Raw genomic sequence first — 16,892 nt, 5'->3', positions numbered from 1 at the left:
CTCAACCTATTCTTTGCTTCCCCCAGAACTGTGTAAGCTCCTAGCATGGAAAGGCCAGGATCTTATGGGTCTTGTTCATCACAGTATCTACAGAAGCTTATATAATACCCTGGTACATGATAGACACTCAATATTAAATGAGTGATCAACCTGGAGGTAGATATATTATTGCTGTTTGCCTTTCTCCTTAACCCAGTTACTCAATTGGACAAAGAGGAGGGAGGTAAGTACTATTCTTTCTTCCTCCTCCTCCTTGCCCCAGGTCTATGTTAGAGAGTTATGCTTTACATTATCAGTATTTTATAATGTTGGGCTAATTTAAAGGTCAGCACTCATCATCTTGTTAAGTGTATTGCTTGACAGTTTGTGAATAAAGAACTTTCAGTAATGGAAATATATTGTTAACATAACTCTTTAATTTGTATTTCAATTAGGTGGTTCATAGAGACTTGAAACCTAGCAACATTCTTTATGTGGATGAATCTGGTAATCCAGAATCTATTCGAATTTGTGATTTTGGCTTTGCAAAACAGCTGAGAGCGGAAAATGGTCTTCTCATGACTCCTTGTTATACTGCAAATTTTGTTGCACCAGAGGTAATTGTGAGAGAGTTTGCTTGCAGTATTAGTGTGTTTTAAAACTCATTCACTATGTTTAGTACAGAATTATTAATAATAATTCAATCGAAGACTTAAGAAATAATTAGGATAAAATGCCAGCCTTTCATTTCCCTGTTTAATGTTTCAATGACATCTGATTGCCTACAGAAGAATCTAAATTTCTTAACAAGCTATTATAAAAGCCCTTGAGGCAGGGCATGGTGGCTCATGCCTGTAATCCCAGCACTTTGGGAGGCCAAGGCAGGAGGACTGTTTGAGGCCAGGAGTTTGAGACCAGCCTGGGCAACATAGTGAGACCCCATCTCTACAAAAAAATTTAAAATTAGCTGGGCATGGTGGCGTGCCTGTAGTCTCAGCTACTCAGGAGGCTGAGGTAGGAGGATCACTTGACTCCAAGAGTTTGAGGTTGCAGTGACCCAAGGATCACACCACTGCACTCCAGCCTGGGTCACAAAGCAAGAACCCCTCTATTAATAAAAAAAAAAAAAAAAAGCCCTTCAGTCTCTCTGGTATTCCCTACCTGAAGTTCTAGACACACTGAACTTCTGGCCTATCACTAAACCCGCTCTGCTCTCTTACTTATAGGTCCAATATAAGCAGGCCACCCTCTAGCCTTCCTTCTCTCCCCATGTCAAGAATAAATTGCTTCCTCATCTTCATACCTATAACATTTAAGACATAATTTGGGGTTTTTGTTTGTTTAGGGACAAGGTCTCCCTCTGTTGCCTAGGCCAGAATACAGTGGTGCAATCATAGCTCACTGCAGCCTTGAACTCCTCGGCTCAAGCAGTCCTCCTGCCTCAGCCTCCCAGGTAGCTGGAACTACAGGAGAACACCACCGTACCTGGCTTATTTTTTATTTTTATTTTTTAAACACGAGATCTTGGCCAGATGCCGTGGTTCATGCCTGTAATCCCAGCACTTTGGGAGGCCAAGGCGGGTGGATTGCTTGAACTCAGGGGTTTGCGATCAGCCTGGGCAACATGGTGAAACCCCATCTCTACTAAAAATACAAAAGTAAGCTAAGCTTGGTGGCACACGCCTGTAATCCCAGCTGCTCGGGAGGCTGAGGCAGGAGAATTGCTTGAACTCGTGAGGCGGATGCTGCAGTGAGCCAAGATCGTGCCGCTGCATTACAGCCTGGGCGACAGAGTGAGACCCTGTCTCAATAATAATAATAATAAGGTCTTGCTGTGTTGCCCGGGTTCTCAAAACTCCTGGCTTCAAGTGATCCTCCCACCTTGGCCTCCCAAAGTGCTGGACTGCAGGCATGAGCCACCATACCCTACCCAGACTTGATTTTATTATAATATTTATCAGGTTGAGTTGTTAACTATTTGTATGTTTATTTCCCATCAGATTTTTTTTTTTTAAGGAAATGAGGGATTTTTTGTATTTGTCATAGTTCATGCCTGATAAAAGTTGGTGATTTTTGTGCTAGGTTATGTGTGTTCTTTATGTGCTTGTGTGTGTATGTGTTCTTAAAAGCATTGTTTTTTGTAAATATTTCTGTAGCCCCAAACAAAATATAAATTCATTAAAATAAGAAAGTTATCTTCAGTTTGTTTTATATTCCTGTGTACCTACAATACTCAATATTAATTTGAATACCAAAATTAAATTTATATATGAATTATTAGTAGTAGAATGTTCTAGAATAGGACTAATGTATTGCCTTATTTGGTAACCATGTTCTATTGAAATTTTCCTTATAGTTGTTGATTTGGGATATATAATTCAGTTCCTAGCCTATACAAATATATATACAAAATGGTGGTATAGTAATACTAATTTTGCACTTTTTCTAGGTTTTAAAACGACAAGGCTATGATGCTGCTTGTGATATATGGAGTCTTGGTGTCCTACTCTATACAATGCTTACCGGGTGAGTGTATACCATACGTTCTAAGCACCATTTTGCTTAAGTTATCTAGGTTTTTGTTTTGTTTAAGGTTTGTTTGTTTGTTTGTTTGTTTGCTTTTTCTTTAGAGACAGGGTGTCACTCTGTGGCCCAGGCTGGAGTACAGTGACACAGTCATAGTTCACTGTAGCCCCAAACTCCTGGGTTCAAGCAGTCCTCTCACCTCAGCCTCCCGAATAGGAGTAGCTAGGACTACAGGGGTGCACCACCACACCTGCCTAATTTCTTTATTTTTTTGTAGAAACAGGGTCTTGCCGTGCTGCCCAGGCTGGTTTCAAACTCCTGGGCTCAAGTGATCCTCCTGCTCTGGCCTCCCAAAGTGCTGGGATTACAGGCATGAGCCACTGTACCTGTCCTATGTAGGTTTTTTTTTTTTTTTTAATTCAGATGTTGTCATATCTTTCCATGTTTTCTCATGTTATCTAATATATACAATTCTGTAACAATTCCACATTTATGGCTATATCATTACTGATTTTTTGTAATGTACTATTTATTAATGTCTCGAGGTCCTAAATTGATTTTTTCCATACTTTTTTGTACTCTTGTCATGTCAGAAACATAGAGGTTTTTTTTTTGGTTTTTTTTTTGAGGCGGAGTCTTGCTTCCAGGTTCAAGCAATTCTCCTGCCTCAGCCTCCCGAGTAGCTGGGACTACAGGCAGGCACTACCACGCCCAGCTAATTTTTGTATTTTTAGTAGAGACAATGTTTCACCATATTGGCCAGGCTGGTCTCGAACTCCTGACCTCGTGATCCACCCACCTTGGCCTCCCAAAGTGCTGAGATTACAGGCATGAGCCACGTTGCCTGGCCTACACTATTTCTTAATATTTTATTCTATAATGTGTCATGTCTTAAAATATTTATATTATTGTATATTAAATATGATTAATATTTTATAACCCATGCTTTACCTGGTGCCTTATGGAGCTTCATTTTGTTGATTTTTTTCACTTTGGTAGATTTTAATAAAATATTACGTTAACTGAATTAGAATACTTTTGAGATTACCAACCAAATAAGAAATTTTATTCATTAATATTTTAATTTTATTATAAATTAGTTACACTCCATTTGCAAATGGTCCTGATGATACACCAGAGGAAATATTGGCACGAATAGGTAGCGGAAAATTCTCACTCAGTGGTGGTTACTGGAATTCTGTTTCAGACACAGCAAAGGTAAGTATAGCTTCCTATTATAAGCTTTTGAGAAAATAATTTTTTATGATCCATAGTGAGAAGAAATACTACCAGTTAGAAACCTTTGTTTATAAATTAGTATGTTAAAGTGATGTTATCAAATAATTTGAACTCAAAAATGGACCCATTATTTTGTTTCTTTCCCAGCTGACATTGGTTTGGCCTTATTATTTATACTTTTAAAACTGTTTCTCACTGAAGAACATGATAAATAATAACTAATTCAGATTATGAAGAAAGGGGTTTCAGTTTTTTCACAATAAACAGAGGTATGGTTTTATAGCATCTGCATGAAATAATTTGAAGAGCCCTTCTCACTGGAAGATCTGCCATCCCCTGAATAGCACTGACTTGCTTTCCAACTCTGCTCTGTTTTCACTTTTTTCATAGAGAATTCTTTAAAAAGAAGTTTTTTACTTCAAAATAAGAAAAACAGAGTAGATAAAGAGGATACATATTGGTAAAAGTGCATATTCTTTTTTCTTAGGGGTGAAAGCTTGAGTTGAGGTGATCGTATAAGTAAATAGAACACATCAAAAGTATGTAGATTCTATTGGCATAGGGCCTGAAGACTCAGTTGACCAATTTAATGTCTGTATAGATACTATTTGGTTTTATATCTGCATTTAAAATGAAATGTTGGCCAGGCGCGGTGGCTCACGCCTGTAATTCTAATGCTTTGGGAGGCCAAGATGGGCAGATCACTTGAGGTCAGGAGTTCAAAACCAGCCTGGCCAACATGGTGAAACCCCATCTCTACTGAAAATACAAAAAAAATAGACAGGTGTGGTAGCAGATGCCTGTAATCCCAGCTACTCGGGAGGCTGAGGCAGGAAAATCGCTTGAACTGGGGAGGCAGAAGTTGCAGTGACCCAAGAGTGCACCACTGCACTCCAGCCTGGGCAACAGAGCAAGACTCTGTCTCAAAAAAATAAATAAAAAATAAATAAATAAAATGAAATGTCAGCCTTTATCTTTTTCTAACAATAAAATGTCTTAAACCAGATAATTCATTTCTCTGGGTACCTGTTTCCTTTGTAGTTCCCTTATTGAGTGCCTACAATGTGCTTAATAAATAAAGGCCTTAGAGATAAAAGATGTGACAAAGATGGAATTCCCTATCTCAGGTTGCTTACGGTCTAGTTGGGAGACAGTCAGAAATACACAGTACAGTGTCACATGTGCTGTAAAAGTGGTACAGTTTCTTTGCTAGAGAAGTTCACAGATGATGCTTAGTCAGAAGGATTTTAAGGAAAGCTTTCCAAAAGCAGCGAAGGAGTTTGCCAGGCAGATTTGGGGAGCAGAAAGATGTAGTCCTGGCCGGGCGCGGTGGATCAAGCCTGTAATCTAAGCACTTTGGGAGGCCGAGACGGGTGGATCACAAGGTCAGGAGATCGAGACCATCCTGGCTAACATGGTGAAACCCCATCTCTACTAAAAAATACAAAAAACTAGCCGGGCGAGGTGATGGGCGCCTGTAGTCCCAGCTACTCGGGAGGCTGAGGCAGGAGAATGGCGTGAACCTGGGAGGCGGGGCTTGCAGTGAGCTGAGATCCGGCCACTGCACTCCAGCCTGGGCGACAGAGCAAGACTCCGTCTCAAAAAAAAAAGAAAGATGTAGTCCTAAGCTGAGGGATCAGCACATGCAGATAGGTGGTGGTGATAGCATGAGAATAGCAGAATGCCTCCAGGCTAGTCATTCCATGTGAGTAGTGCAGGGTTGCATGGGAAAAGATAGCTGATGAACCGATTGTGAAAGGCTTTGTGGCTCATGCTGAGGATTGTGGGCTTAACTCTGGGTATTGTGGAGCTGTTAAAACACATATTAAGCAGTGCAGTGATCGGATTTTCCTTTTTAAAGTGCATTCTGTGGAGCAGTAATTCTTAGCTATGGAGTCCACCACAAACTTTGTCATGATAGGTTGTGAGGTATATTAAGTAATGTTACCAATAATAAAATATCAGAGCTTACACATTAATTGATTTTTTAGTAAGTTAAAGCAAGTTGAGGTGTAAGTTAAAGCAAGTTGAGGTTATTGTGATTTTCTTTATTCACTTACATCCTGGTATGCTTTTTTTGGTGAGAGAGGAAGGGCAGGTGAGAATGGAGACACAGAGCACAAAAAATTGTATCCAACTCACAACCTGACATATAGATTCCATGTTATTACTAGTAACTGTTGCTGATATGTACAGTTAAGACTTGTGATTACAAGCATGATATAATTCCATGATTAGCCACAAGATAGAAGGGAGGGCTCTATCAATCTGGGTGTATCCCCTCAAGAGCAAGTTGCATATGTGAATGTTGTCAGTCATGTGGGTCAAACGTGGCTTTGAGAACAAGAAGACCACAGCTGGCATTTACTGAGCATTTATGTGCCAAGGACTGTGCTAACACTTTTACCTGTGTTGTTTCATTCAGTCCTCACTGACCTAATATTAGGGACAGTACTTGTAAGGTTTTGCAATATTTCAGGTCATGAATGATGAGGACCTATACTAGAGCAGTTGTGATGGAATTTGAACCAAATGGAAGAGAAATTGAGGAGGCAAAATAGACTTGATGGTTTATTATACATAAGAAATTAGAGAGAAGCAGTTGTAATGTATGTAGTCCCCATTTCTACCTTGGGCAGATGGATGAGGGGTGGTATCCTTCACTGATTTGTAGAATACAAAAGAAGTAGTTTTGAGAGGAGTGGTGGTTGCAGATTTGGACATCATAAATTAAGAGATGTATGTCTATCAGGCAACTGTCTATATGGTTATAGGTCTTAAAAGAGAAGTCTGGGGTGAAACTTAAAAGTTAAGAGTTGTCATCATCCATAGTAGCTAAAGCCATGAATATGAATGAGATTATCTGAGCAGAGTGGTAAGAGAGCCAAGGAAGGAATTCTGGAGAGCATCGCTTAAAGAGAAAGCTTAGGAGGAGTAGCCATTAAAGGGGCTGTAGTAAAAGAAGTAGTTTGAAGTGAGTTTGCCAAAGTTCATTAACTTATAGATTTGATTAAAATTATAATTTGAGTTTTTTGATACCCCTGGACAGTTTTGCAAGCTTTATGCAATTTTAAGCACTTTTGCCTACTTTCAGAATTGCAAAAGGGAGGTTCCTAATTTTTTTATTTCCAGTTCTATTCAATTGCGTATCCCTGTTCTTAGCAGTTAGTAACTAAAAGTAAGAAACCATAAATGTTTCATAGCAGAGGAGTACCTGGGACAACATCACCCCAATTCCCAAGATCTAGTTAACCACCAGATTCTGTCAGTTCTTTATCCTAAATACCTCCATTTTTCTCTCCTTTTTAACTTTTTCTTTTCTTTTCTTTTCTTTTTGAGACAGAGTCTCACTGTGTTGCCCAGGCTAGAGTTGCAGTGGTACAATCACAGCTCACTGCAACCTCAAACTTCTGGACTCTCGCTATCCTCCCACCTCAGCCTCCTGAACAACTGGGACTACAGGCATGCGCCACCACTCCCAGCTAATTTTTAAATTTTTTGTAGAGATGGAATCCCACTACGTTGCCCAGGCTGGTCTTGATCTCCTGGGCTCAAGTAATTCTCCCACTTTGGCCTCCCAAAGTGCTGGGATTACAGGCATGAGCCACCACGCCCAGCCCAATTCTCTCTGTTTCATACACCTCCCTGAAGTTGTCATCTTTCACCAGTCCATTTTCCTCCACACTCAGTGAGTGCGATCTTTCTACTTAACCACATCACTCCCTAACTTTAAACACTTTATTACCAGCAAGTAAGTTCACATTTGCAAATATGGCTTACAGGGACTTTCCTGGTCTGGTCCCTTCTCACCTCTCCCACTTTATCCACTGCCACATTCTCCTTCACAGTAAATTTATGCTGTAGCCACATTGTACTGCTGCCAGTTCCTTAACTGTGACATCTCTTTCACCTGAGAGTGTTCCTCCAAACTCACTCTCCATTCTTTACTCTATCTGAGGCAGTGTTTCCCCCTTTCTCTAATCTAGCTCCTGCTTATCCTACAGGTCTTATCTTCCTCTTAAAAAGTCCCTTTTAAGCCACCTCGCACAGTACAGGTCCCTCTAGCTGCACCTGGTGTCTATTCATCCTGTCAAATAACTTACTTGCTTTGTGGTTATTGATTCTTTATCTCTCTTTCACTGAACTGAAAACTTCATGAAGTCAGAGTTCATTTTGTCTTTTTTTTTTTTTTTTTTTTTTTGAGACAGGGTCTCGCGTTGTTGCCCAGGCTAGAGTACAGTGGTTCAATCATGGCTCACTGCAGCCGTGACCTCCTGGGCTCAAATGATCCTCCCGCCTCAGCCTCCCAAATAGCTGGGACCTCAGGCATATGCCACCACACTCAGCTTTAAAAAAAAAAAAAAAAATTGTAGAGACAGGGCCTCACTATGTTGCCTAGACTTCATTTCCGTGTTGTTCACTGCTAACTACCCAGTGCCTAGCAGAATGCCTGGACTTTAATGGATACTTAACAAATGTATTTTGAATGAAAAATTTAAGAAATGGTGGCTTTTATAAATGACAGTGGTGTTATTTTGAAAAGTGTAAAACCCATGTAGCAATTATATGCATCTACATTCCATGCATAGGAATGGCATTTAGATAGCTATGCAGTGCTAACAGTGACTGTGTCTGGAAGAGTGGTACTGTGGAACTGTTCCTCATGTGCTTTCACTTTCCAGTATTTTCTGATTATTCTCTAATGCGCATGAGTTGCTTTTGAAGTAGGAAAAAAAATACTATAATCTTTTCAGGGGGCATTTAGAGCCCTCCAATTAAATTCCTATTAGTGGACATTCATGTTGTTTTTCGGTATTACCAGCTGCACAAAAAAAAAAAAAAAAAAAAAAAAATCAAAGTAACTGAATAGTACTTAAAAATAAACTGGCCAGGCATGGTGGTTCACATCTGTAATCCTAGCACCTTGAGAGGCTGAAGCGGGAGTAACACTTGCATCCAGGAGTTGGAGACCAACCTGGGCAACATGGTGAAACCCCGTCTCTACTAAAAACATAAAAGTTAGCCAGGCATGGTGGCACACACCTGTAGTCCCAGCTCCTTGGGAGGCTGAGGTGGGAGGATCACTTGAGCCCAGGAGACAGAGGTTGCAGTGAGCCGATTTCATGCCACTGCACTCCAGCCTGGGTGACAGAACGAGACCCTGTTTCAATAAATAAATAAACCTACAAAAATGTAGGAAACTCAGAAAATCTGAAGGAAAAAAGAGCCAGAGTATTAAAGATACATAAAACATGCTAAATTGACCGTTTGTGATGTACCAAATTACTGTTATTTAGCAGGGAAAAAAACGGAGACTGATTTTTTTTTCCCCAAATTACCATGTTGACCAAAGGGCTGCTACCAGAAAAAGCAGTATCATAGAAGCTAAGGAAGAATGTTCATTAGTATCAAGAGCCATAGAAAAAGAAGCAAAACAAAAGGTTTAAGCTTGTTTATTATTATTCCCATTACAGGACCTGGTGTCAAAGATGCTTCATGTAGACCCTCATCAGAGACTGACTGCTGCTCTTGTGCTCAGACATCCTTGGATCGTCCACTGGGACCAACTGCCACAATACCAACTAAACAGACAGGATGCACCACATCTAGTAAAGGTGAGCAGCCCCATATAGTCACTGTTTTCCACATGTCCTCCAGGAGATACTTCAAGAAGCCCTGTCCATGCCCCCAGCACCTTTCTCTTTCATCCTGCATCCAGTTCTGTTGTGAGATTCTCTTACAGTGGGTGACTTAGAAAAGCTCAAGGCATGTCAATATATTAGTAATAAAACTAGTTTAAGAGCGACTTTTGAGTTCCTCTCAGTCTACATAAGTAGGTATTCACTATCAGTAAGGACAGATTAAGCTTATGGATTTCCCAACTTAAAGAGCATGCCTTCCTGTCTCTTCAGTGCCTTTATGCATTAAAGGAATGCAAAGGGAAAAAATGTTGAATAGTCTTGAGGACTACCTGTTATGAGGCTATCTTTGTTCTCTCTCATACATAATTTTAACCTCCACGTTGGCCTCTACAGTTTTGGTTAAATCAGTGGATTTGACCAATGTGGTTATTTTCATTATGAACCAAATAAAATCTGTATACATTTGCATATGAAAAAACTTCATTTTGTATTTGTGTACGTGTGACTATCCATTGTCATTTTTGTTATTACCTTTATTTCCTTTGTTCAGGGTGCCATGGCAGCTACATATTCTGCTTTGAACCGTAATCAGTCACCAGTTTTGGAACCAGTAGGCCGCTCTACTCTTGCTCAGCGGAGAGGTATTAAAAAAATCACCTCAACAGCCCTGTGAAGTGACCTCAGTGAGATATTTGGTACCATGGTGTAAGCTGATAGCACAAGTTCTGGCGACAGGTAGCACATATCTGAGAGACACCTGCAAGCACACACTGTCCCAGCTGGTACCCATAATGCTGCTGTTCCTGCTGCTGCTCCTGCTTTCGTCTCTTCTCGCTTTAAATGATTGTTAGCAAGTTAGATTTTCCTGGAGCTTCGGAAGAAATGAAAATGGAAACATGATGAAGATACAGTCACTGAATCAATGAGAAAAATGATGAACATATGAATACCACCTAAAAATACACTGAATAAAGTACACCATATAGCATTATTTTTATAGGAAATATTTCATGTCCCTTAAATATTCTTTGTTAGTTATAGGGATGGACAGTTTATGTTAAGCACTTAGCTTAAACAATCCGTTTATATTAGCACTGTATCCCTTGTGCCATCCAACATTTTGTATGTTTTTGTAAACAGTTCATATACAGTACATTTCTGTACTGCTTTCTTTAATGTATACATGCCTTGTTTAACTTGGAATCTATTATTAATCAATTGACTATTAAATCTGGTTAAATAGTTCACCTGGATTAACAGTATTGTTGGACAGCCCTAAAAATGGCCAGATTGTGGAACAGCTGTTGAATGTAATACTTCCAAAATGTACATATCTTTCCCCATGTCTGTTTCACTGGTTCATTCATTTGTTTGTTTCTTAAAGTCAGGTGCTCTGTCAGACTAACCTAGAGAGCTGTTATGGTAGAGAAAGTTATATGTGTGTGGCATGAAATCAAGAATACACCTATGAAGTTAGTCCATATACTTTGCAACTCCTTAGAGTTCTTTTTTCCTTAATTAAGGAAGTAGTCCTTGTACTTCTAATCTTACATAGCATCCATACTTAGAATTTGGCATATCATCTGGGATTTTGCCAATATACGTCAAAGCCCTTTAAGAGTCATGGTAAGGAGATTGGTGAAGGAAAATTTAGCAACAGGTAATTGAAGTCCTATTGGATATTTCATGTTTAAATAGATATTCTATATTAAACACTAATTTAAATGTAATAAAGGCCAAAGGCCTCTATATGAAATTGGATTTAAACTTTCTTATTTTAGGGAATAAAACATTATTGATCAAACAGTATCTGTTATAACCTAAAATTATAGGTAGGGCAGGCTAAGTGAACAGCATTAAGTATTTTCTGAATCCCTCATGATAATTTATAGCCACATACCATTTCCTTTGACTTCAGGAATGATCAGTTTTCATAATGGCCACTGGGCCTGCTTAGATTGCAGTATTCATTATCTGCATCTAATTTGGTAGTTTCCACAATTGTATTTGACGAAAGAAACTTCAGTCCCCATTATTACCTGTGTCTTTGCCAAGCTGCTTAGCATACATCAGTATGTAATGTAAAAGACATATGAGCAAGAAAAAAGTTATTTGACTTACCTCATCAAGAATGTACCCATACGGGCCAGGTGCATTGACTCATGCCTGTAATCCCAGTACTTTGGGAGGCCGAGGCAGGTGGATCACCTGAGGTCAGGAGTTCGAGACCAGCCAGCCAACATGGCAAAACCCCATCTCTACTAAAAAATACAAAAATTAGCTGGGCATGGTGGCACGTGCCTGTAATCTAGCTACTCAGGAGGCTGATGCAGGAGAATCACTTGAACCTGGGAAGTGGTGGTTGCAGTGAGCTAAGATCACGCCATTGCACTCCAGCCTGGGCGACAGAGTGAGAGTCTGTCTCAAGAAGAAGAAAAAAAAAGAAAAGAATGTACTCATGGATTTTTCTTGTCATCATGTAATAAGCCGTTTATATCAGAAGCCTTTTTTCCTGCCACAGAAGCTTTAAATTTTCCCCTAAGAGTACAAAGCCAAGAGAGTGTGGTTTATCTAAATGTCCTGAAATCCACTTGTCATTCCTTGATTTCTCCTCTATGCAATTAAAGAGAAAGGGGAAATCTATAACATTTTTTTTGCCCAAGTGACACAAAAAAGATTACTGCATAGAAATCAAATGTAAGTTTAGCTTCTAAATGAAATAATGTATAGGAGGGATATCAGAATATCTACATAGAGAAAGTATTTTCAAGTTCTTGAATATATGGATGCTAACTATTAAAAGCTGCTTTCCATTGCCTGGAAAGGGAGCTTTTTTCCCCTCCTCTATTCAGTGTTTCAAACTATGGTCATCTCAAATTATTGTCACTTTTAATATGTTAATGTCATTCTGAGTAGAAAAAGAGATATTTTCAGATTTTTTACACTGATGCTACTCCATAATTGCTTAGGAGTATTGTCCATCATAGTCTTTTAGAATTAGAAGTAAACACATAATCCTTACAAATTACCCGATCCAACTTTCTCATATTGCATGTAGAGAACCTAAGACACATATCAAAGTCTAGAATCCTTAACTTCTCCCCATTTTGATTTTTTTCCCCCCTCATAACACCATGCTGCCTTTCCTTCATATGATCACCAACCAGTAGCTGAGTTCAATAACTACATATTTCTTGGGCAGTCCTCTACTGGTATATGATGCCAACTTTTATTTCTTTCGAAGATAATTGCCTTCTTTGCCTAGTCAAGCAGCCAATTTTATTGGAGAAAAGCAAGTTATATGTTCACAAAATGGAAGGCTTTCTACCTAAATTTATTTCATCTGTGGTCCTGTTAGTCCCTTCCATTGCTTTTGACATACAGTGGAAAAACTTGGCCAACAATGTGCTCTAAATATAGTGCTTGTATTGGGTTAACTTTTCCATTAATTTCTCAACGTCAATTCTTCAGGCCCCTACAGGTGTGGTATTGAGGCCCTTAAAGGCTTCTGCCTTTCACCAATTAGTGCTGCCAATTACTGAGGCTTCTCCCAGAAGGTATCAGTCCAGTCTTAAAGATATTTCATTGTGAAAGAAGAAACTAAACTATCAGGCCTCTTTTACAAAATGAGAGATTGAATTTAAGCTTGTCAAGCACATACTGGAAAGTATGAATTACACTACCATGTGTTTTGTATCTTCCCTTTGAAGTGATGATGTTAAATGAAGGTAAGTTTTTCATCCTTTTTTAATTTTTGTTTTTTATAAATCATTTCAGCTTTTTCTGGTTTATAGAGATGTCTTATTTCTAATGCAACAGACCCCCAACTTGAACAGATCTGATATGGATGCATTGATTCACAAGCAACCCCAAAAGTCCAAAAATGTAATAATTTTGACAAGGCCCAAAGTTGAGATGCTATGAAGCTTGTGTGTGTGAAAAGTCAGTTATGATTGTCTGGAGAGAAGGTGTGGTGTGTATGCTGTAGAGTTGCCACATTTCATATGCAGTGCACTCCAAAAAGCGGGTTTGGGTCAACCATTTCCCATCTCTTTTCAAGAAGTGACTGCTATTGGGGCCAGGGGACATCATGGGAGGTGGGGCTGTCCCGTTAACTGTGCCCTGCACCTTCAGCCCAGGAAGGATTTGAACAGAGGGTAGGTGGGTGCAAAGGCTTCAAGAGAGGGCAGAATGTATTCAGCAGAAAAGGGACTCAGGTAAGCCCAACCTAGGATGAGAGCAGAAAAGCATTCAAGATTTGCAGCCCTTGCTATGGATGCGCTTAATCACCATGGAGGCCAGCAATACACATCTCAACATGGCTTTGATATTCTCTACTTCCTGGCCTTTAAAAATGACCTATAATTTTTCAGTTTGCTTTACTATATTTTATAAAGAAAATTTTATCTTATGATTGATGGAGCATTGAAACTTATTAAGGCATTAGGATAGATAGCTCAGGAATGTAAAGGTTCAGAAAAGGTCTGTTTTCTCAGATTAACGAATATGATGGATTCCATGGCTGACCTTGGTGCTTAAACCAGGAGGTTTCAATCTAGTCCTAGAGTTGTGTCCCTCTGAAAGGCCCAATGCCGTGTAACTAATTTTAAACTGGATATATACTTTGAGCCTTACTTAATTCACAGATAACTTGACTTAACTCAGTATTTTTTTTTTCAATTAATGAAAATAGTCCTCTTTTCAACCCCAGGTTGCTTACATTTTGCTGGTCTCCCCAAGTGACCATTGGTGGAGACCAATTAATGAAGGAATGAAATTCACTTTCTTGGGACTGTGGTATTCAACAGAGCCACATTTAACTACTTTTTCCAATGAAGAATCTCCAGAATGATAATGCCCAAATATGGATGGCCAAGAAGAATTTGTATCTACAGTGTGCTTTATGTGTTTTTGACACTGCTGTATTCTGTGTGATCAAGTGATTTGCAACTGGTTCCAATGTGACTGAGTGTTCTCAAAGAATTCTAGTAACTAAGTCAACTTAATTTTCTAAAGCTTGGTATTACTATCAGCCTCACATTTACCACTTTGATTCTAGTTTTTTAACTTCATAACAGGGCATACCAAGGGTTGGGATGAGAGCCTACTTCCTACCTCTTAAGGCACTTTCCTCATTATTTTGCCATATAATCTTGAACTGCATGAGAAGCTGTTTAAGTGTCCATGACTTCTCCCAGAGCAACTAGCAAAGTATATGACATTTTGAATAGAGATTAGTGGAAAGGAAAATGTAGAGATTTAAGTTCAGAGGTACAAACCTCAATAAAACCTCTTTAGAGCACATACCATGAGTAGAGTATATATAAACATATGTGAGAAGAGAGTTGCTATAATAGTCCTCTCTAAGTAGATTAGTTCATTGTCCAATGGAAGTGAACATCTTTACTCCTATTATCACCATAGTACTGAATGAACTGTATACTGAGTTTTTCAAAGAAGTATTTAAAATAGAACTTTCACCTACAAAGCAAGGGCATAAAGATTTTGGTTTGTGTTTCTGTAAGTGTAGTTTACCATCTAAAGCTTTGTTTTTTAATTTTAAAAAAAGCTTCAAGGTATTCCCTTCCTTAGCATCCTTACTGATTATGGGTGATGAGTTTTTAACTCTTAAAAATCATATACATATATTAGTTTATCCTAACTATTGCCCTAAGCAAAAGGGAAGGTATACACCTAAGGGTTGTACTTATTTTGCATTTTTGGTCATGGGTGGGAATGGGGTGGGTGCCTACTTAAATAGTTTTTAAAAAAGAAAAAAATCACAAATATTTTTCTACTATTATATATGATCTTCCTTTATACTAGTTTCTCTCTAGTAAGGCATGCCAGAAGCCCAGATACCATATCATGGATTCTTATGTATTGTACCTTTTGTTGGTGGTTAAATCGCATCAGATGCTTGGCATTGCTGCCATAATTATAAAATGCTTGTAAAGGATCAAATATCACTAAATACTTTAAATTGTTTTACTTAAGAGTCTAATCTGGGAAGTTTTCAAATCATACTATTAATGTGTAATCTAAGCTCTTCAGATGTATCCATGAATAATCCTGGAACAATATTGCTTGTATTCCTGTCATAGAACAGGTTTTGTAATCTTTAAAAGAAATGAAAATTTATATAATAAAGTTTCAAATCAATGCGTGTTTGTCCCTTTTATCAGATTATTTTGATCATATAACTTTATAATGTGAAATTCTATCCAAAGGATATTTTTGAAACTAGGTTGATAGAACTTAAAACAGGAATATTTGAGTTAAGAAGTGCAAAACAATTTTTCCATGCATAATCTTGTTTCATTCAAAGGGTTTGTCAAGTCAAACACATAAATCATAGTTCTTACCCAATACCAAACTTTAATGAATCAGAGGATATGGGATGATCACCAGACACAGATGAGATACTCTTTTTAGAGAAGTTCAAAATGTTACAGAGTCCAGCTCCAAAAATGGCCCTTTTCTCTCTCGGTGCACTTTGGATTCAAAATGGACAAGTTTTCTGAGCGTTGTATGTGGAGACCTTGTTCAAACAAAGGGAGTCATTTGATTTTGCAACATCTCCTTTTTATACTTCATTATGCAGTTTAAATGAGCCCTCATTCTCCAGCCAGTCATGCCTCATGAATCCACAATTCCCAAGTTTTACAATAAACCATCTATAAAGACCAAGTATATCTTGCTAAAAGCATCTTAGAGATAAGGACTTTACATTTTCTCTCTGGTAATAAATATCAGCATATTTTAGAGGAAATTTGATTGAGTTCATTGATTCCTGCTAAAGAGGGAATGGGTTATATAGGCCTGAAGTTAGCCTTTTCTTGCCCAGTTGACATTTCTTAGTAGTTCCATATTATGAAATACCACACATTGAGTGACTTACTCAAAATTTATTTTCTCATAGTTCTGGAGGCTGGAAATCCAAGACCAGGGTGCTTATAGGGTTGGGTTCTTCAGAGACCTCTCTCTGGCTTACAGTTGGGTGCCCTCTTGCTGCCTCTTCACATGGTTGGTCCTCTGTGCATGTGCAGCCTTGGTGTTCCTTTTTTTATAAGGACACCAGTCACGTTGCATTAGAGCCCCACTCTAACAGCCTCATTTTAATTCAATCACCTCTTTAAAGACCTTATCTTCAAATACTGTTACTTTCTCACGTACTGGGGGTTGGGACTTCGACATAAGGATTTGGGGAAGATAAAACAATTCAGCCCGTAACAGCTGGTTTCGGGCCTATCCACCTGGATTTAGGTACTTGAGATAAGATGGCAACCTTCAAGGTCTACTTGGCATTATGCTGAGGCAAGGTAGGAATGTTAACTGTATTTGCTTTCTACCATTTTTGTAACAAATTACCACAATTTAGTGGCTTAACACGAATTTGTTATCATACAGTTCTGGAGATCAGGTCTCACTGAGCTAAAATCAAGGTGTCAGCAGGGCTGCTGCGTTCCTTTCCAGAGGCCGTAGGGAAGAATTGTTTCCTTGCCT

General features: G+C 38.8%; 1 protein-coding gene across 10 annotated transcripts in view; it reads left to right on the top strand.

Moving 5' to 3' along the window:
- Nucleotides 1–15,551, top strand: part of RPS6KA3 (ribosomal protein S6 kinase A3) — a 116,346-nt gene extending 100,795 nt beyond the window's left edge. For all 10 annotated transcript variants that reach the window (XM_050775106.1, XM_050775105.1, XM_050775103.1 and 7 more), the window contains 5 exons: nt 435–596; nt 2,429–2,505; nt 3,606–3,723; nt 9,219–9,359; nt 9,937–15,551. In XM_050775106.1, coding sequence (XP_050631063.1) covers nt 435–596; nt 2,429–2,505; nt 3,606–3,723; nt 9,219–9,359; nt 9,937–10,059 — 621 coding nt within the window. In that variant the 3' untranslated portion in view covers nt 10,060–15,551. The remainder of the gene's footprint in view (nt 1–434; nt 597–2,428; nt 2,506–3,605; nt 3,724–9,218; nt 9,360–9,936) is intronic.
- Nucleotides 15,552–16,892: the final 1,341 nt, after the last annotated feature.

This window comes from Macaca thibetana, chromosome X (genome assembly GCF_024542745.1).
Source record: "Macaca thibetana thibetana isolate TM-01 chromosome X, ASM2454274v1, whole genome shotgun sequence".
Taxonomy (NCBI): Eukaryota; Metazoa; Chordata; class Mammalia; order Primates; family Cercopithecidae; genus Macaca; species Macaca thibetana.
Note: the sequence above shows the minus strand (reverse complement) of the source record. Positions and strands in the feature narration are given on the sequence as shown.